This window comes from Chlamydotis macqueenii, chromosome 26 (assembly GCF_036417535.1).
Source record: "Chlamydotis macqueenii isolate bChlMac1 chromosome 26, bChlMac1.mat, whole genome shotgun sequence".
NCBI lineage: Eukaryota > Metazoa > Chordata > Aves > Otidiformes > Otididae > Chlamydotis > Chlamydotis macqueenii.
Window position 1 is genome coordinate 2,250,157 of NC_141581.1, and position 20,181 is coordinate 2,270,337.

The 20,181-nt window shown below is 50.1% G+C and overlaps 1 protein-coding gene across 2 annotated transcripts; it reads right to left on the reverse strand.

The window, feature by feature from the left end:
- Window positions 1–1,455: 1,455 nt before the first annotated feature.
- Window positions 1,456–18,081, reverse strand: ACSBG2 (acyl-CoA synthetase bubblegum family member 2). 2 transcript variants are annotated; one of them, XM_086767484.1, is made up of 15 exons: window positions 17,990–18,081; window positions 13,466–13,595; window positions 10,934–10,998; window positions 10,114–10,355; window positions 9,129–9,217; window positions 8,354–8,474; window positions 7,830–7,910; window positions 7,191–7,340; window positions 6,871–7,047; window positions 6,103–6,284; window positions 5,600–5,833; window positions 4,696–4,913; window positions 3,684–3,823; window positions 2,575–2,821; window positions 1,456–2,184 (listed from the first exon to the last, which is right to left on the reverse strand). In XM_086767484.1, the coding sequence occupies exons 2-15, from the start codon at window positions 13,588–13,590 to the stop codon at window positions 2,069–2,071; spliced, it is 2,187 nt and encodes a 728-aa protein (XP_086623610.1). In that variant the 5' UTR covers window positions 13,591–13,595; window positions 17,990–18,081; the 3' UTR covers window positions 1,456–2,068. The 2 variants fall into 2 exon arrangements, with proteins under 2 accessions (XP_086623610.1, XP_010126741.2); XM_010128439.2 differs by lacking the exon at window positions 17,990–18,081 and adding an exon at window positions 13,970–14,087.
- Window positions 18,082–20,181: the final 2,100 nt, after the last annotated feature.

The window sequence follows — 20,181 nt, forward strand, 5'->3', positions numbered from 1 at the left end:
CCCTTGTCAGGCAGCACAGAGGCACAGGAGATGAAAAGCGCAGGAAAAAGAAACTTAAGAGCAGTTGGTCTGTTAATATATCGGAGTTTTAAATTGGTTTCTTAAATCCTGTTGCCACCACAGCTTTGTGGTGGGGTTTCCTGCCATTTGCCGGCAGCAGGAAGGCGCCCGGGGGGGTGCGCCGGCCAGCACAGGGGTTTGCCCAGCGTGGGTGCAGATGCTCCCGGCTGCTGTGGATTTTAAGGTTGTCCACTGCTCCCAAAGTGTCAGAACTTGTGAACTGAGAACAGCAAGGCAGAGCTCTGGCACAGGCGTTCCTCAGCTGTGAGCAGAGCTTAAAGGTGAGAGCTCAGTAATTCCCCTTCTGAAGGACTGCACATTTGCTCTCCTTCCTCTGCTGCTGCTGGGAGCATCCTCAGCCGTGATCAAGGTGTCGGCTCTGGCGGCAGCTCTCCCCGGGATAAGGCAAATAAAGGGGAAGGTGTCCCTGCACAGGGCAGGGGGGTTGGAATGAGATGATTTTTAAGGTCCCTTCCACCCCAAACTGTTCTGTGAACCTTTTTGCTGCTCCCCTCTGTCACCTTTGCCCTGTCCTCAACACAGAGCTGAGTGTTAATTTGCAGAAATCAAAGCGCTGAGAGACACGGACTGCAGAGTTTATTTATCAGGCATTCTGCTGGAAGCTGGAGGCATTTCAGACTCGGGCAGCTGAGAACACAACTGTTTGCAGGAGAGCAGCAGCAGTTACAGTAGTGCATTACCCACCCTTCCTAGGCACATGTGCAATTTCACTGAGCCCAGATCTCAAACACAAGTTTTGAGGTTTAAACCCCACCTAAGGTGCCCAGTTCCAGGCCCTGTTAATGCCCACCCAGCCAGGTTTTGGTACAAAGCAGTTTGGAGCTTGCTGGAGCTGTTTAACAGTGTGGCTGCTTCCTCTCAAAGTGCTCATGCTCCTCCTTTGGCCCTGGGAAACACCACCCTGAACCAGAGCAGAGCTGCTCCCCTGGGGTTCAGGCAGCAATTTCTAGTTTGAAATAAACCATTTTAGAAGCAAAGTCCTTCATTTACTGTTGGGAGTAGCAGTCCCTCCAGGCAGGGGGCAGACCTAAGCCTTGCAGAACCATTCAGAAGAGACCTCAGGAGCTGCTGGTCACAGGTGCTTTCCCCCAGCTTCGGCAAAGGCTGTCCTGTGTCCTACAGCTGCTGTAAAGGGCTTGGCAGCTGCTAGAAGCCGGTCACAGCCCTTCAACCCATCCAGCCCCTCAGCAGCTGGGTTCCCAAGATCAGGGTTGGGTGCAAAGCCTCAGCCCACCCCACAGCTCCGAGTCCCGCCCCTTTCAGGAAGCTCCAGCTTCTGTGCTTGTGAGACTACAGCCAGAATTCACACACATTTGTACGCAGCCTTACACGTAGTGCCTTTGTGTAAAACCCTTCCAGAACACAAGTCACGGATACTACTTCAACAATACAGTTTATGGCTTCATCAGAACTCAAAAAGATAAAACACGACTCAAAATATTGCACAGACAAACCCAGCAAACATGAGGTTCCACATAGACACACACTGAGTCAGCGTGTCGTTACACAGCGCTCATCATCTTTGACAGAAGACAATTTGTGGGTAAAGAGATTTAAAATAACTCAGATGTCATCAGCATGCAGTTAAACGTGCACAGGGGAGCGAAGTACACTGCTATAAAAAGAAAGCTGCCGTTCTCCCTCAGCAGGAAAATTGCAGTTCCTGATTGTTTTACATTCAGCTCAGGAAAAGAAAACTTTGGTTAAAACATAACGTATCATACGGATTTAAGGTCAACATTGCATTGCCCTTATAAAAATGGAAAGACAAAAAAAAAATGCAAAGCAGAGATATTCAGGAATACCTCGGCATCCGAACACAGACACAGGGAAACACTGGGCACAAACACGCTCAACACTGCAGTACGAGGGCCAAAAAATGTACGGTGAAGCAATCGGAAAGGCTCCGTGCTGACTCAGCGCCGTTTATTTCACCAGAACCCAGGGAGCCCCGGCTGACTTCAGTCCGTGGCACAAAGCCCCCGCACTACTGCCGAAGAGGGTTCTCTGCTGTGGTAGGCGTATCCGCGTCCGCGTAAAACTGAGCGATCTGGTCTTTGTACTTCTGTGCCACCACCGGTCTCTTCAGCTTCATTGTTGGGCCTGGAGAAAAAAAAAAACAACAGTGTGAGGTTTTAATGGTGACAGCGCCATTCTGAGACACAAATCAATATTGGAGTGAAGATTCAGAACACACAAACAGATGTTGACTTCTAAATTACTCTTGGTGATTAATAAAATCTCCCTGCCTTCCCCTGTGAACAGAAGCAACTGTTCTGCAACAAACAACAGAACCGAGGATCCGCGCTGCTCAGCTCAGCTCTGCTGGGCAGAAGTGGGAATTTGTCCCACCCTTCTCAAAATGATGCCACGGAAAAGCCACGGAAGGAAGGGCCACGGGTAGCCGTGCGCTGGGGGTCCTGGTTGTGTTGTCTGTTCAACAGCCAAGGAAGCAGGGATGGGATCACCCCAAATACCCCACCCACCACTCACCAAGCTCGCCACCAACGAGCGAAAAGTCCTTCTCCAGCAGGACCCACTTCTGGACTTTCTGAGCATTGGAGACAGCTCTCTCATTGACCGCCGAAATTCCCTTCTGGATAGCCGCGTAGACAGCCTTGTCTTTGCTGCTGATGATTTCGGAGATTTTTGTAGCTTTGCTGCCCAGTCTCTGGCAGTATTCAACAGCTTCTGGAGTGAGATCATCTTCTGGCGCGCCAGTTTCTACATCTACATTGCACTGCAAGACAAGTCAGAACAGGTAACGTTGCATTGACGTGGAGCTGTTGGAGAGGGTCCAGAGAACGCAGTCGGGGGGCTGGAGCAGCTCTGCTGTGAGGCCAGGCTGGGAGAGCTGGGGCTGCTCAGCCTGGAGAAGAGGAGGCTCCGGGGAGACCCGAGAGCGGCTCCCAGTGCCCAAAGGGGGCTGCAGGGAAGCACTAAGGAGCAAGCTGGGCACAGAGCTCATCTTCCACACTCCTCTGCTATCCCAAGTTGCTCACTTAAGGACGACCCTGCCACCTCCTTTTTTCTGGACCCCAGCTTTACTTCCCCCCCATCCCCTGTTGGAAGGCAACGCACGCGGCGCCCGACCAAGACAAGCGCAGCACCAGGGCCGGGCTCGGCCTCTCTCGCACAAGGGCGAGGAGGTTGGCAGCCGGTCTCGCTAATGAGCGGCTGTCGCTGTCCTGGAAAACCACCAGCCCGCAGGGTCTCTAGCCAGGCCACCACAGACACATCACTGCGCAGTTTTAAGACACTGGCTTTAAAAGAAATCACTGACAGCTCTTTACTGTCCAACCTGCTCTGGAAAATACTAAAAATGGGTATGAAAAGCAGAAGGGTTTCTTTTTTCAGTCTTTTACTTCTGTTTCTTTCTGCCCTGTGCGGTACAGAGAGAAGCAGTCGCCCTGAACAGCAGAACCCGCCTGTCTGATGCTCGTTGTTCCGTACAGCTACAACTGCTGTTCGCAGCGCAGCCACGTCACACTCCGCGCTTCCTGTCTCCAGCAGACAGTGGAAAACTGTGTAACACTTCCCTTCCTCACTGGAATTAAACGCGTTCGGCAACGCAGGCGGATTCCCGCCCTCTTTTCCATTACCTTCAGTGTCAGAAGCATAGCAAGGAATTTTGCTTTGTCTCCAACCAGCATTGCGTTGCTGATGATGGGAACAGCTTCTTTCACAGCATCCTCTATTGGAACGGGAGGAATGTTCTCACCTCCTGCCGTGATGATGAGCTCTGGAAAACAACCAAATCTTGATTAACGGTGAGCGCTTTTCTCTCTTCCCTCGCAATCTGAAATAAGTTTATAGCTCCTTTGGGTAAAGTCTGCGTCCCCACATCCAGAGAAGGCCGCACACCAGAGGGGCTCCAGCCAGGCCAGGAGAGAGGAGACTGAGGCGCGCACGCAAAGAGCACTGCAAAAGCTGCTTTAATGCTTCAGAGGTGACTGCACTTTCAGAACACGGGGAGTGGTGTACGACCGCCTGCTGCGGTCACCTGAGACTCCAGGGCTTGTGAGTTGGTACTGAAATTGTTCAGAAAGAGAAGTAAAAAATTTTCTAAGACAAAGCAGAGTTTTTGATGTTACGTGGTGTGATGCAGAGCAGAGGAGCACCCGCCTTTCTTGGCTGTCTTTTTTCTTTAAGCAGCTCCTTTGCATGCCCGTTTATCTCTTTTTGCCGACTGAAGCCTTGTATGAAATGGGATTTGGTTGGGGTTGGTCAAGGCAGTGTCCCAAGAGCTGCACTGCTGCAACAGTGCTAAGCTGCTGTTTTCTCCTAGAGGTTAACTCGCACAGCCAGCTGAAGCTGGAGGGAGCTGGCAGTGCACACAGCTGGACCTGGCCACTGTAAAACAAGCCAACAAAGCATTAACTGCTCCTTCTGAAATCAGAGGATTTCTTCCTTCCTCTGCAAACACAGAGTGGTTTCAGGGGTCATCCCTCTGCTCCCATCACTCACAGTGTCACGTGCTCAGCGGCAGGACACGCTGCAGCCATGTTCACATCAAAGACTTCAGAAGGAGAAGTATTCAAATACTCAGACTCACGACTGAACGTATCACAGTACTGCACAACCTCAGGACAGCAGAGTCAGCGGATGCATTACCTTTAATTCTGCCAGTGATGTAGAGGAACCCATCTTTATCGTGCTTGCCCAGGTCACCCGAGTGCAGCCAGCCATCTCCATCGATTGCCTCTTTGGTTTTCTCTTCCATGTTCAGATAGCCCATGAAGATGTGCCTTCCCGAGAAGCAGATCTCCCCGTTGCCGTTCCCATCTGGCTTATGAATCAGTGTCCGGCAGCCTGTGATTTCCTTTCCACAGCTTAAAGAGAACACAAACACATCATGGTTTTTGTTTTATTTTAATTCAGCAGCTGAGCAGCAGAGAGATTATAGCAGTACCCTCTCAAGCTGAAGTGTTTGAACAAAGCCGGGCAGCCTTTTCTCACAGCTGCTTCAGCAAGGAACTGACAAACTCAAAAGGCATCTGCTTATGTAAGGGGAACCACAGAAAAAGTTGTTATTGCAGAGGGATCAGTGCTCACACACCTGGTGTTTTCCACCCATTGTTCCCAAACACCTGAGCGTTGAATTAGAAGATTTATGTCCTTGGCAGCAAGTTTTTACTGATGGTGGCCTTTACTCCGCAGACTGAACCCATGGGGACTGAACAAGTCATTCAAAGCCACAGCAGAGTCTGACTGCGTTTATTAATTTGACATTAAAGCGAACTGTAAGCTAGAGTTCCTAATTCTTCCTCCTTCCCATAAATCCTTTGCTTCCTTCTCAGTTCCTAAAGAATCCAGGCCAAGTAACACGGCTGTTGCTCTTGGCAGATCTCTTCATCTGCAAGACGTGACCAAAGGAACTGGCTCCCTAGCGACTTTTTACTGGCAGCAAGACTTGGGATGAGCTGCACGAGGCAAGATGGACATGCCAGGTGCAAGAGAAACCTTAAAGCATCTCTCCCTCCCAGCCAGCAGCATCTCCTCACAGGAAGATATTTACCTGGTAAGCCTGAATGCGTGAGGTAGAGAGATCGTGTGGGGCCCAGAGCTCTCGCTCATGCCGTACAGCTCAAGCACAGGAATGTTCAGACTTAAAAAAAATTCCAGCGTGTCTCTGGTAATGGGAGCAGCCCCTGTGTAGCACTTTGTGCAGCGGTCCAGCCCAATGGCCTTTCGCACTTTCTTGTACACCAAGTGCCTGGCTACGCGGAAATTCACTGGGACTTCAGAATGCCTGCAGGTGAAAAATGGTTACAAGATCTCAGTCACCCGGTGGAACTTCAACCCCTTCCTCCTTTCACCTTCCTCCTATTTTAGTTTATTCAGTTAAAAAAAAAAAAAAAAAATTACTTCCCACCCCAGCTCTTGCTGCTCACCCTCTGGTTGAACCACGTTTGGCTTTTACTGCCTGGAAATCCGGCTTGTTACACGGATACAATTCCTGGTCTGACTGTAAAGTTCTCCTAAGACTCGTAACATCCCGTAAGCGTAGTTCACAATTACCCATTCATCCTCTTCAGGTTTGTCTGCAACCCGACTCCCTTGGCCCATGATGCCACTTTTCTTCTGAGCGTTGACGATTTTGCCCCTATGGATTTCATTTTTTCTTCTATTTTTTCCCAGACACGAGGAACTCCCAAAAAAGCAGTTGGTCTCACTTCCCGCAGGGTGTCTACCAAGGTGCCCTGAGAGAAGCAGAATGTAAAAGAGCTTTCAAAAGTGCTTCGCTAGAGGCTTCAGCACTAGTCGCTAGCTGAGGCCTTGGCCATCAGTTTTGATGAATTGCTCATTTTCCACTGCAGTACCACCAAGAAAAAGGAGCCCCAGGAGCATTCAGATGCCACAGTGGTTTTGAGAAGGCTTCAGTGCCAACGCTGACACAGCACTGAGAGAAGAATTGTTCTTTTCTCAGGACACAGGTCTAACGGTGGTGGCATTTTGCAATGTGGACAGAGCAAATAGAAAGCTGTTGCTCAACCAAGCTGTTGGGGCAGGGAACTGGTGTCAGGTGAGACACCAAGAAGCTCCTAGTTGTGAAGCGCTTGGTCAGCTCATCCTAGCTTGCAAGAGAGTCAAAAGGCAAAGGTCAGAGTGACTATACTCATCAGACCAACTGACCCTTACACAGGAGCAGTTGGTCACTGTGCAAATAAACCGAGTCAGGACAGCTTTCAGAACCAGGAGATAAGTCAGCCACGTTTGTTCTAAAGCACCCACCCCAGCTACAAGCAGGTGGACGGGTATCGGTGTTTTATCGTCGTATGTTTTTACCTTTAATGCATCTGGTTGAGCAAAGAAGACTTGTACACCGAATGTAATTGCCGACCAAATATCTGTCATCTGCGCAGCAATATGACTGAGGGGCAGATAGCTGACCACCAGCTCCTGCTTCTCTTTAGCATCTTGCAGCATTATGAAACGCCCTGCCGCCAATGCCGTCCACGTCAGCTGTAACAAGAACCCACATCAGGATTAACCGACAGCTCTTCCGAGCAGGCACAACGCAGAAAGTGCAGCTCACAAAACAACGTCCTGTGATCTTAACAGCAGGCATGTTTTTCAGCTCAGCAGCTATCCAAAGAGATACCTACATTGTCATGGCTGAGCATTACTCCCTTTGGCTGTCCAGTTGTCCCCGAGGTGTATATGAGTGTACAGCACTGGTTAGGCTTCTGCGACTTAATGATTTCACGGAGCTGAGTATCTGGAACATCTTTGCCAAGGTCCATGAACTCACTCCACTGTACATAGAAGAGAAGAGCTCAGTCACTTTGTAGGCTGTTATTCACATGCAAAATTAAACCCTTTGCTACACATGAAGAGAAGGAAACTGTTTCCTACGTCCAGACCTCTGGCAGAATCTCTGAGAGGTTGTAAATACACAGTCAGTCCCACAATGTTTTCTGACTGCCACAAGAGAAGCAGAAAAGGAGACAGATGCACCCTGGGGAAGCTTACTGGCTCTGTAGCAACCCCAGTATTCACTGGGAGTGCTGAGCTGGAGTAACTGTGGGACCTTGCAGAGGTCTGCATGCTAACTCTCCCTTACAACACAGATTATGGAGGTCTGAACAACAGCAAACACCCACTGCTTCAGCGAGGCAAACAATCCCTCGCTAAAACCAACACAAGCTTACACGATCAAAGTCCTCTGGAAGGTGATGGTTGCTTGCAAGCCACCAGTTAAACCCCGCCAGTATTTACAAGCCATTAAGATGCCCGGTACTTACAGAGTACAGATTTGGTCTCTTCTCTTTTAGCTCTTCCCCATACTGGATAATAGCTTTCAGATGAGGCAGCTTATGCTGAATCTGTGTTAAAAAGGGAGATTCGTGAGAAGGAGCAAATCCTGCTCGTCCCTTTTACGCCTAACCCACCACTTAACCTGCTACTGCGACTTGCCCTGTTAGGTAAAGCTAAAAGAATCTCACTTATTGAAAGAGGATGGGGAAGCCTCACTAGAGACAGCAATCATTTGGGCTGGGATGTTGCCAGACAACTTAGGGGATGCTCACTGTCTGTTTTGGCTTTTCATGTTTTAAGCTCAAGGCTTTGCTAAGCTGTGGAACCTCCGCTTAACCTCTCACGAGTTTTAGCACTAGTGACTCCTCATCTGCCTGGGACAGGGAGCACACCAAGCAGGGTCAATCAGTCCACCTTTGCTTTCAGATTCAGCATTTCCCCCAGGTGTTACCCTCCCACATCTGTCAATAGGATGCTGTAGCCTCCAGCAATTTAAAAAAAAAATATTTACTTCTAATATTTTCTGCAGCTGTTTATGGTTTTCCACAACCAGAATGTTAGCACTACAGTTGTCTGCTACATAGTGACAGGCCTCAGGAGAGTTCGTAGTGTAGATACCAACGGCAAGCCCACTACAAAAGAAAAGGAAGAAAAACAAAACAGAAGAGCAAAACACGTAATTAGAGGATAAGCAGGTTGCTGGCAAAAATCAGACCATTTCGAACTTTAACAAAGCCAAAACTTTAGGAAGAATATCCCACAAAACAACAACAAAAAGTGAAGGGCTTGAATCCCTCTGTTCTGGGGCACGGGAAATGTCAGAACGGTGTGGGGGCCAAATGTTCCAGGTGAAGAAGGCTACCAAAATCCGGTGCTGTGATGCATTCCCCATCATATTGTCAATCAAAGTGTAAGGAAACACACTTTTGGATTAACCTACTGCTCATGTTACTTTGAGAGAAACACTTGGCTAAAGAAAAAGAAAATTGTCTAATTTTACTTCATTATGAAGTAAAGAGAGAGTTTAGGTTCTAGCTATCTTCATTGAATTCAAATATAAGCAGTTGGGTTTAGTTTGGTTTTTTGTGGTTTGGTTTGTTGGGTTTTTTTAGGTTTTGTTTGTTTGTTTTGGGATATTTTTGGTTGGGGTTTTTTTTGTTGTTGTTTTGGGGTTTTTTTTTGTTGATTGTTTTTTTTAATTAAAAAACTGCTTCTCACATGAATATTGAAATTACTATCTGAATGCTAAAGCAGAACGCATGTCAAGAGGCAACCCTCAGTCTTACCCTGCAAGGATAGCTCCAATGTCAGCAATAAACCACTCTGCAGAATTAAATCCCAAGATGCACACTCCATGGAAACGCTTCAGTCCCAGCTGTAAACAAGAGATGAGATTACAGCAATCTTGTTTTTCCTCTGAAGAATGCTTAGAGTTAATTTACAGATGTCTGCTGTGAGCACAATGTCAAGGGAAAAGTTCATGCTATTACAGATGGCAATTCACACCAAAAAACTTCTCAAGACCTAACCAGGGAAGCGTCACAGCAGACACTGTCTCATTTTATCAGGATTTGCTTAGGTCTGCACTGGGTATGACTAGGTACGAGGTTAGGTCAGACACCACCTACGGAGACATTGAGTAATTCAGTACAAGTTGGATATGTCAGGTATCAATAATGCCAAAGCAACAAGCTCCAGCGACAGTCAGAGGCGCTTTGCTATGGAATTCCAGCTGTTGAAGTCCCAGTCTTTAAATTTCCTTCAGGCACTCTCTGGTTTTGTCCCAGAGAGTGGAATTATGCACACTGGGAGATCCCAGTGTAGGAGTAACACCAGAGTGGCCTTAACTTTGAGAAATAGGACTTTATAATTATAACAGGAACAACATGTAATGTTGGTTTCTCTCTCTGAGTGTCTTAACTCCCAATAGTACAGGCACAAGGCTCAGCCAATTTAAATCTGATTCATAAACATCTCCAAGTTTTTTCTTAGAAAGATTAAAATTTACATGCCTCAGTGAGGGGCACTGTCCAGGTTTGCCACACACCTCAAACACCTCTTTTTAAATGTTTCATTTTTCAGTTGAATGGGGAAGCAACTTGCAAGAAATTCAGACAAAAACACTGTGGCAATTACCAAGCTGCTCATGGCGTGTTCAGGTGTTTCCCTGTCACTTTAAGACTCATCTACACTCAGAGAATTTGCAGGTTTAAGATACAGCTGACCACTGCCATTTCAGCACTGGAGGAGCAGAATTCAACAACAGCTTACCTTCAGAAAGCTTTTTGCTGCTTTCCAGCACTCATCATAGTACATCTTATATGTTAGTTTTATCCACTGGCCACCCTTCTTGGATGCAAGGGCATAATAATCACTGTATTTATTAGCAGCTTCCTGGAACAGCTCATGAACGGTCTTTGGTGCCTCGCTGCCTACACCCTGCTCATCCATCCTCAGTCTGACTTCTCCATCCCGTCGTGATGTCCACACACTGGAGGCAGGTGGTGAAGAGGCTGGTTTGAAAGAAAAGCGTTCAGCATCTTAAATTTAGAAATTGCTTGCTGCCGTAACAGAAATATAAATACAGGCACCAAACGTGTGAAAGCAAACGCTATTATGCCCCCTCCCACCCCTCTTTTTTTGACCTTTTATTCTTGGCAAGAATAACTCCTAATATTTTAGACCAGGACTAATAGATGAAGCCTCTAAAGCACTTTCAAAATGTTACATGTTTCCCATTTACACCCCACTCTAACCTGCTTTGCTGCCTTAAAGCTCTCATACAGGTTAAGTGGCAGCTTCCCACAACAATCATATACATTGTGCTTTTCCTTTTTCTTTTTTTCTTTTAAGGAGGACTGAACGCAGAACATTATTACCAGGTAGATAAGCATTAGGCAGTGACACCACCTATTTTACTCCTTGAAGCACATCAGTGCTTTCAAGTCTAAGTTCAAGAGGCTTCTGGACAGAGCACCCTGCAATTTGAGTTTCTTCTTCCATTTTTACGGTTTGATACATTTCAGTACTAATTCTCATTTCAATAATAATTGTATGTACACCACAGTAACTAAAAATTCTTTCCACTTACCTTTGAAACCATGCGCATTTGTCTTAGCATCTCCACTTTTCTCCATGTTGTGGACCTCAACAGCTCTGCAAGGCAAAAGCAGTTAGCCCTGGACAGGGTTTAGCACACCAGCTGAAGAACGTCTTAGGCACGCTAGCTCCATCGCTTATTACACTCCTCCTTGAATGTCAAAGGGGTTCCTGATGTTCTGCAGGTGACTTTATTAATTTTATTAGCCTGCATGGTTATGGCAAAGAAACAGGTCCCCCAGAGAGCGTGCAAGCTTTGCCCATGCTGCTTTTAAACACACGTATGCTTGTCCTGATTATAACTGTCGTTTCAGATCAGCTGCAGATGAATCCATAAACACATCATCCAGAAAAGAGCAATAATTTCATACCACAGATCTGCTCTAGGTGCCTGAAACAAAGACTCTGCAGCAGTGAGGAGGAGCGGGGCAGGAGGGGCACACGGATCTAGTGCTGTTCTCCTGTCTGCGGTATGAGAGTCTATCGAAGGGGGGGCCCAGCGGCCCCTCTCCGACGCAGGGCAGCAATCCCCCTGGCTACTCACCCTGTGGGGAAACCCACAGAGATTTCCTGCAGAAGGCCAGGCCAGCTGAGGAGCAGGAAATTGATTTAACAGGAAATCTTGTTCTTAGGTATTCCTAATAAAGTCAGGCTCCCACCAGATGTTTGTGAAGAAACAGAAACAGGCACATCCCCCATCTACTTCAGCCACACTCCTCACCAGGACCTTGTCCTGCAGTGCCAGCTGAAAGCTGCCCCTTTTACTTTCAACCTTGCAAGGTCTGCTGAGACGCCCCTGCCGAAGTTTGCAGAGCAGCGTTCTTCCTCCATCCCTTTTCAAGGGAGACCTTCTCACAGCCATTAGTGATGAGCATAAGGAATAACCAAGTCGCATGTCCCACTTCAGACCACAGGTTGGAAGCCAGACCCTGTGAGATTCGGTATTCTGTGCTCTGTTCCCCAGAAGGACGTCCTACCCTCCAACCTACAGGCAGATGATGCTTGCTCCCCCACCCCAGGCAACACCCCGCTTGGACCATCGGCATAGCACAAAGATCCAAGTTTTAGTCCACCCAAGATTATATTCTAGAGGACCAAAATTCCCATCTTGCCTTGCCAAACAGCCCTCCTTCACTCCAGGCCATCACAAAGGTTTTTGCTTCCTCATGCCAGTGCCAGGCGTTTACTCTTCCCCATGGCAATGTCTGGACGAGGTTTCTCTCTAGCATCACTCCCAGGTCTTCTAGAAGGGCTGCATGCCCCTGACATCACAACAGCCCCAACACTCTGCGGGGGCAGCTTCCAGGCTAAAAGAAGCCCAGATGTCTCTGCCTGTCACAATCGGACCACACCCGCACGCAGGCAGGAACTCCCCTGGTCCCACACAAACTCCTCAGCCTAATCCAGGCAGGGTTGCCACTGAGCCTCACTTTTTCTTCCCTTTCTACTAGAAGCCAAATCAGCACAAGGCACTGCGTGAATTTCAGTGTAAGGGGTAAATCACTTCCTTCTGTTCTACGTTTTCCCTGAATTTCTAGGGGACAGACAACTATTCTTGCTTTGGGCATGTGGGAAGGTTTAAGGCATAGAGCGGATTTGACATGGCTACTCCAGTGTACTGTCCAAAAGCAGAACTGCTTCTCCTACCTGATCTGCAAGCCAGAAACCAGAGGGGAGTAAATCAATTTTTTTTCTTTATTTCCCCCAAAGGGATTACGAGAAGTTTCCTCCTCATTATTGAGAGCATTTCTCAACACAGATTAATCCTCAGTTGCAATAGTTCTGCACCATTTCTCCACCAGCTTTTATGATCAAAGCATGCAAATGACTCAGTAATATAAGGAAAAAAAAAACCGCCCCAGCTATTTCCCATCTTTTTCTCCCCCTTACTACATGTAATTTAAATGCAGTCTGGAAAAAAAAAATAGGTAAGGAGTTTTTTAGAAGCCTGTCAGCTACATCCCATTGCCCTGTGGCGAGATACGGACCCTTAACTATTAACCTGCCCTTTAGTAAGGGGCTGCTTAAATTTACAGACCAACTAACAGGAGTTTGATAAAAATCAGCACGGGTACTGCACAAAAACGATCCCCTACAGAGGCACACCTCTATTTACAATATGGCAACACTTTCCAAACAACGTAGTACTTGCTCGGTATTCTAAGTACTCGATCAGTGCCCTCCCAATTACATGGAATTAACAATTACGCAAAGTTCCTTTATTAGAGGTGATCTTTCTGACTATGCAGAATATTCCACCGTTCCTGTGCTTTAAGCTTCTATCAAATGCTCTGTATTCTGTGTGGTAGCTATGTACAGCAAATTTAATTCTGCACCTCTTCTTTTGAGAGGGTGAGATTGCAGATTCAGCTTTTGGATTTTGGAAGTTGTACAAATGTTCAAAATTTCTTCAAAAAAAAAAAAAAAAAGATCTTAATTCATCTAAGTAAATATGATAGGATGCAAATTATATCCTGTGTATACAGGTCACCTCAGAGAAAGTAAAATCTTAAATTAGACAAACCTCGTTGAAGAGTTGAGCAGTACATCATCCAGCAACGCCTCACAGTTCTCTTGAGGATCTGAATTAAAATAAGCCACGGGGACTGGTTCTGCAAGTGCCATACGTGCATCTGACTCACACAGCATTGTCCCTGTAAAAAACAGGTTTTAAAAATGAAAATACAATCAAAGGCTACAGCAAAATCACCTTTCATCGATGCAGCCGTCTGACCAGGCATCCCAAAGCAGGCGTGACTCAAGAGTGCCGTATTTGGGTGAAATACAGTAAATTCTCACAGCAGACGCAGCACGCACCACATCGCGCTCGGTTCATTTGAAAAACCCGATCAGCAGTAGACGATACATCCATTCCCACATCCAAAAACAAACACGACAATTACAGCTTTGAAAGAGCACCGTGAGCCCGACAATTTAAGTTTTACACTCCCTTTGCCCAAAACGTTCCCACTCGGCCCTCAGACCCCCTCCCAACCCCGCCAGCGCAGGGCTCCGGGTCCAGCCTTACAACGCATCGCCTCCGCCCTTGTGCAGCCTCTCCTCCCGCAGCCGCTCCGGCCCGGCGCGAGGACGATGTGCAATACCCTTTATTTTTAAACTAGCGCCCAGGAGGCAGATCTGGAGCATCTTATGTCATGTGCTGCCTGCCTCGCAATTGGAAGCAGCTCGTCACCCCACACCGCCGCCTCTTAAGGAAGCTCCGGCCCCACGCCTTCCCACCAGCCTGCGGTACGCTGGAGCTCTGGGGAGCTGCTTTGGGGTCTCCCTCGGGGGACGCAGCCCCGGGACACCCAGGAGATTTATCCTGTTCTGGTACAAATCAGCATTTTCCCAGCCATTGTTTTCGGCAGCTCCTATGCCACTTTCAGTACTTTGTCGTTAGGGGATTTCGTCACCTCAATGAAGCGTTTTCTAAAGCTGAAAGAAATATTAATTTAATTTATGGTTTACATTTCTCAAAAGCCTTCGATGCTTATGACTTGACAGGCTGAGCTTCATTTGTTTCAAGGGATTTCTAAGTAGTTGAAGATTAATCTCATTATCCTTGATCTTTTTTAAAAAAAAGAGGTTCTAGCATGCTATTTTATATGCGTTAGACAGACAAAATTTAAAGCAGGCAATGTGAAGAGCACGTTTGTCTGAACGACGACAGACAGGAGTAAAAGGAAACAGCCCTTCTATCTAACGCATCCGACCCAGCCGAGCGGCAGCCGCCACGGGCAGACCTGCCCCCAGCCCAGGAAAGCACATCCCCGCCTTCCGCTTCCTCATCTGCGCAAGGACACGTCGCTGCTCACGCCACGCTCTGCTCCGGGCTGCGACTCACCACACAAAAACATCGTTTAATTCACCAGCAGCTGAGAAAGGGATGTCTCCAAAAATCCTCTCTCAAACTCCGAGGTAACTGGCAGACGTTGCCCAGTGCCCCATTCTAGGCTAAAAAAAGTGGTTTATTCTGTTGGGGTTTTTTTTTATTATTATTTTTAAGACAGCTGTGAGAAAAAGGGCATTATCTCTACAGAGCAGCCCAGTGCTAGGAGGATCCACCCAGAGATGTGAAACCTGCTTTTAGTTCCCTCCCCAGCCTGGAGGAACTCAAACCCACACGGAGAAGAGCTGGTCACCAGACTGCACAGTGCCTGCTGGAGGCGTCACCACCGCCTCTCTTGCTCAAGGAGAAGACCTAGGCACGAGGTGAGCAGGAACGCACGGTAGAAGCTGCCAGCAGCCCCCACCCCCTTTCGCAATACTGTACCCACGTTCCTTCCCAGCGCCCCGCAACAAGGAGTTTAAGGCTCCCCTGTCCCTGAAGGAAGCCTTTCTCTCCGCACTAATTACAGCCTTTCCCTTGCCATCTGCTCTTCAATGCAGCAAGAAAGTTTGAGGCAAAAGGGTGGAGGTGTCCTCACGCCAGCTTTCTTGCGGCACAGCCAGGCCAGCTCTGGGGCAGCAGAGGTTGGCTGGAAACACGCTGGGCAAAGAAAGGGCAAAGTCTCAGCTCCCAGACAGGCGTTTCGGCTGGGGGGTTGTGCCTCACACCCCCAGGCACTCCAGAAAAAGAAGCATTTCACAGTGGAAACCATAAGTGTGAGCTGCCCTCGCTGCTCTTCACCGAGACCCCCTGTACGGGGCGCAACCCTGAGAGCAGGGTCTGCTGCTGATGGGGCGCTTGGTTCCCAGGCGTGGGCGCACCAGGTCTGGCACAAAGATCAAGGGCACGAAGCTGCATGACTTAACAGCCCAGGGGGACACGGCAGGACATCACTGTCACCACCGCAACCAGTGGGAGGGGTTCTTCAGGGAGAATCTAGACGTTAACGCCACGTGGCCCTCAACTCCTGGAGAGCTGCAGCAGAAGTTCTGGAGCGCCCAGCTACACTGGCCCCACGAAACAGCAGCGTGCAAGCAGAAAGCCAAAGTGCAGCCTGGTCACGCGAGTTTCCTTGTGAACGCAGGCTGCTGGAATCCCAAGTCAGTCATGGCTTCTTACATAACACATTTTGGCTGGAAACAAAAATTTGACGAGGTGTGTACTCTCACTAGCTCTGCTAAGCCCTGCAGCTAGCCCTGCCTTCTCCAGCGCTCAGTTACCAACACAGCTGTGCGACACAAGCCACTGGAAAACACACAAGCTCACCAGAGCCAGGCTTAACCCCCGCCGTAGCTCCCCAGGAGTGAAGGGGATCACGGACGATCCTCTCCTGCCACACGCTGCTTCCAGGGGAGTTAACACACTGCGATGCACCGCAGATGTTCAGGAACACGGAGGACACACACAAAACCAAAAACCTGCTGAAAGAAACCTGCCTTTTAATTAAGCTGCGTGGCAACTTAAGTCACTTAAATACACAGCGCCTTCTGCTTTGAGGGAGCGCCGTGCCCTGGAAGAGTTGGAAGTTGGTGAACGATTTCATCAAAACCACTGTGGAGCTTGACTTACAAAACAAAATTAAAGTCTGACTACACGCAGACTCGTGACAGTCTGCGCGACAGGAGGGAAGGTTTCATTTACAAGAGGCTCTGAACACACCTTTGCTTAAAACACACGTAGAGCTTCAAAAACACCTGTCCAAATTCAAATTACTGGTATGTTCATGAGCCACCTCGACATTTTCCAGCACAGCCCGCTTTGCTTCCTGTGGCTGATTTCATTTCTTTTTACCGGTACAGACACTACGTCTGATCCAGTACGGTCATCACTGTGCAAATCAGCTTCAGGAGGCTGCCACGTTATCTCCCCGCCTTTCCACATTTCCTCCAAAAGTGAAACTTGGCCTTTTTGTTCCTTTGTTTTATTTAAAGATTTATTAAGTGAGGAAACAGAAGCTGAGCAACCCTCTCTTCCTCTTTTAGATAAATTCCCTTTTTAAAAGAACAGTGACGATGACTTGCTAAGCACTAAAGGTTCTCTCCTGGACAGCACCGCTGCCATGTACGGGTTGGCGTACGGCTGCGCTGTGAAATTATCCGATGCAGGAGCAGAGAGAACACGAGGAAAAATAGCCCCAACCCCCGTCAGGATGATACGACGCCAAAGATCTCGAATGAATGACACCGCAGGCAGACATTCGGCTCCGTTCCAGCGCCTTCAGAGCCGAACTTTGGGTGAAGAAAGCTGCCCGCGGACCGCGGCTCTGTCAGCCAGACCCACGGCGTGCCCACCCCGAGAAGGGCACCGCACAGGCCACCACGTAACACGTTATTCTAAAAGTTCCGCAGATTTCTGGGGAATTCACCTAGAACATCCCCGTGTCCTGGGGAAGCGGCGTGACTCACCAGGAGGTTGTTCTAAGTTCCCCTTTCAACCGCCACGCTCTTTGCCACACCACCTGCGCTCGCCTGCCGCAGGCAGGAAACCCCCTCACGCAGAGAGCGAGAAAGCACAGGGACTTATTTTGGGAGACGCATCTCCCGTGTTCCTGACAGCTTCCACCCCACCCAAGACTTTATCTCCGCTCGAAGCCCAGCCCGGCTCGGAACCGGTACCAGAGCATCCACGAAGGCTCCGGGTCACCCCACGCCAGCGGCCCACGGGGAAGGGACGGGATGGCCCGCAGGCCTCGGCCCCCGGCACCGCTCCCGTGACGGGACGGGTCAGCCTCAGACGGGCCGGGGGTGTGTTTAACCCCAAAACGCGGAGAATTTCGGTTGCTGGCCTGGCCGCCCCACTCGCGGGAGGGGCGCCAAGCGCAGCTGGCTCAGCGGTTGCCAGAAGGACGAATTTTGCAGTCAAAAAGCCAGACCCCCTGAGACAGGCGGGCTCAGGGCCCGGGTTCAACCCCACAGCAGCCCCACGGCCGCGCAGCCTCCCACTCGGGACACCCGGAGGGTCGCAGGGACATCGCGACCCCCGCGAAACCCCCGGCCCCTCCTCGCGGGCCGCGCCGCGTGGGCAGCCCCGCCACGGCTCGCTCGCTCGCGCGCGCGCGCACCAGCGCCTTTCCCGCGCCGCGAGCGACCCGCCGCCCCACGCCGCCCCCGCCACGCGCAGCGGAAGGCGGGACCGCGCGCGCGCACGCGCAGTTACCTCAGGAGCCGGCGGGAGCGCGCGGCGACCCCCTCCTTCCCGCGGCGCCAGGCCAGCTCCCGCGCGCGGCCACGCGGGGCCTTTTAGAGCGCCGAGCGCGAGGGGGCGGGGCCTCACCTTTTTCCCGCCCCCCCCCCCCCCCCCCTCCTCGAAAGACCCGCGCGGCCGCGCCATTGGGCGAGGCGGCCGTCGGAAGGCGGTGAGGTCCCGCCCCCCCCCCCCCCGGCAGAGGTTACTCGCGGTCATTGCCCCGCCGCCAGGCCGCGCTCTGGAGGCCTCGGCCGCTGCTGAGCCTCGACCGCCGGCCCCGGGCCCAGCACCGCGGCCCGTCCGAGCCCAGCCCAGCCCAGCCCAGCCCCCGCAGGCGGGACGGGCACAGCCAGCGAGGCGCTGCGAGAGGCGCGGGTCGCCCCAGAGTCGCCCCGACCGGGGCTGAGCTTCGGGAATCGATGAGCAGCCCCAAGCACGAGGCGTTGCTGCGGGGCGGCCTCCCCTGCCCGGCGAGGAGAAGTAAAAGCGGGAGGAAGAGAAACGGCGTGAGGGCTGCTCACAGCTGCGGTGTTCCAGCAGAGGAGGAGGCCAAGCCGGAAAAAATCAGCCCCACGCTGTTGTTTTCCGGTCAGCGCAAGCGAAGGAAACAGGCTGGCTCCACGCGGGACGGCGTTACAGGCGCAGGCGTCGGGCGGTTCTGGCCGTGGCGGCTGCAGGCACGCCGTTACCGAACCTGGGGCACAGCTGCTGCCGGCTCACCGCCGCCTGCCCTCCCTGGGTCTTGCGTATTCAAGCTCAAGTCCAGTGGCACGTTTTTAATTTCTTTTTTTTTTTCAAAGGTTGTGGTCAATTAGATCGTGTTGCTGTTCTCAGTTGTTTCTAGCTGATACGGTTCCGGAAAAGCCAAAATTTTGTTTATCCTGTTAGCAAAACAGCTGTATCCGTCAGATGAATTGTTGCTGCTATTTTGCTAGTGCAAACCAAGAATTCATAAATATTGAGGTTTGTTCCTGCAAGTTCTCTCCTCACCACCCAGAGATATTCCCCACTCACACAGGGTGAGGAGGGGATGGTTCACACCGTTTAATTGGTAAGCAAACCCAAGGAATATGTCATGAGAGAAGCTCCTGCCAGAAGATCAGGGCCACAGCTGGAGCAGCAGCAGGTCCAGAGGACAGAACAGCACTGGGAATACTGCAGCTGCAAAACAGCAACAGCACAGAGAGGTGGTGACTGCCAAGTCAGCCCCAGGAGCCCTGCCGTCTGCAGGTCCAGGCACCCACAAGTTCTCACTTTGTCGGCTGTTTGCCATCTCTTGCAGTGTGAGCCTTCCCTTGCAGTCCCAGCTGTCTCATCTGCTCCTCCCTGCAGCCGGCCCAAATCCCTTGCTTGGCTCTGTTTCAATTCAGATGGCAAATTTATTCTGAAAAGCAAGGATACAAGCAGCATCCAGGAAGCTGGGGAGATAAACTCAGCAGACCACTAACCCTCTTACTCCAGTCATGCCTTGGTCATTAGCCAGTACCTGCTGTGCTGACACGGGGCATGTAATTCTCAGTGAACCAAGAAAAGATTCAGTTGCACAGCCCAAAGGTTAACCGAAGTGGGAGAAATGACCAGTTCTATTTTTGGCAATGCCCTGAGCCAACAAATTACCTTAGGCAAGTTGCCTTTTTTTTTTTCTCCCGGTGTCCTTGTCTATCAAACTGGGATTGCATGACTACCAAGGTAGATGCCATGGTGTTTGCAAAACTCCCATCAGTTCTGGGACCAAAGGGGACAACTTACTGGCGAAGGACCAGATAAGAGCAAAGGTAAGTGCAGAAGGTCCTCGGGCAACTCTACCATGGGGAGGAGAGGGACTGTTCTCACTGCCTGCGGGGGATCTGCTTGTACCTCGGTGTAACTACAAGAGCTGGTATTATTGATTGGTGATGGCACAGCCCAGCCCTTCATAAACAAACACGGAGTTGTTAAGCTTGAACTAGGAAATACACTGGAGTGACTGTGCCCTTTGTCAAGGATCTTCGCTGGCTCTATATTTACTAGCAATTAACTCAAGTGGAGTCTCAGGGTTCTCGTTTTCTAAGGCACCAAGACCAGCGTTGCCCGAGCAGTTCCACAAAATACTAACACAGTACAGAATCAGTTGCCTGGGGTGAATTTTAGGAGTGGCTGGCTAGGCCAGGAAAGGCTGGAAA

What these genes read in the sequence shown, in the direction of transcription:
- ACSBG2 (XM_010128439.2), bottom strand. An exon ending in CACGCATTCAGGCTTACCAG is followed by an intron (nt 4,914 to 5,599) that starts GTAAATATCTTC and finishes GTTCTCTTTAAG; the next exon opens with CTGTGGAAAGGAAATCACAG. An exon ending in GCTCGTTGGTGGCGAGCTTG is followed by an intron (nt 2,185 to 2,574) that starts GTGAGTGGTGGG and finishes TTTTTTCTCCAG; the next exon opens with GCCCAACAATGAAGCTGAAG.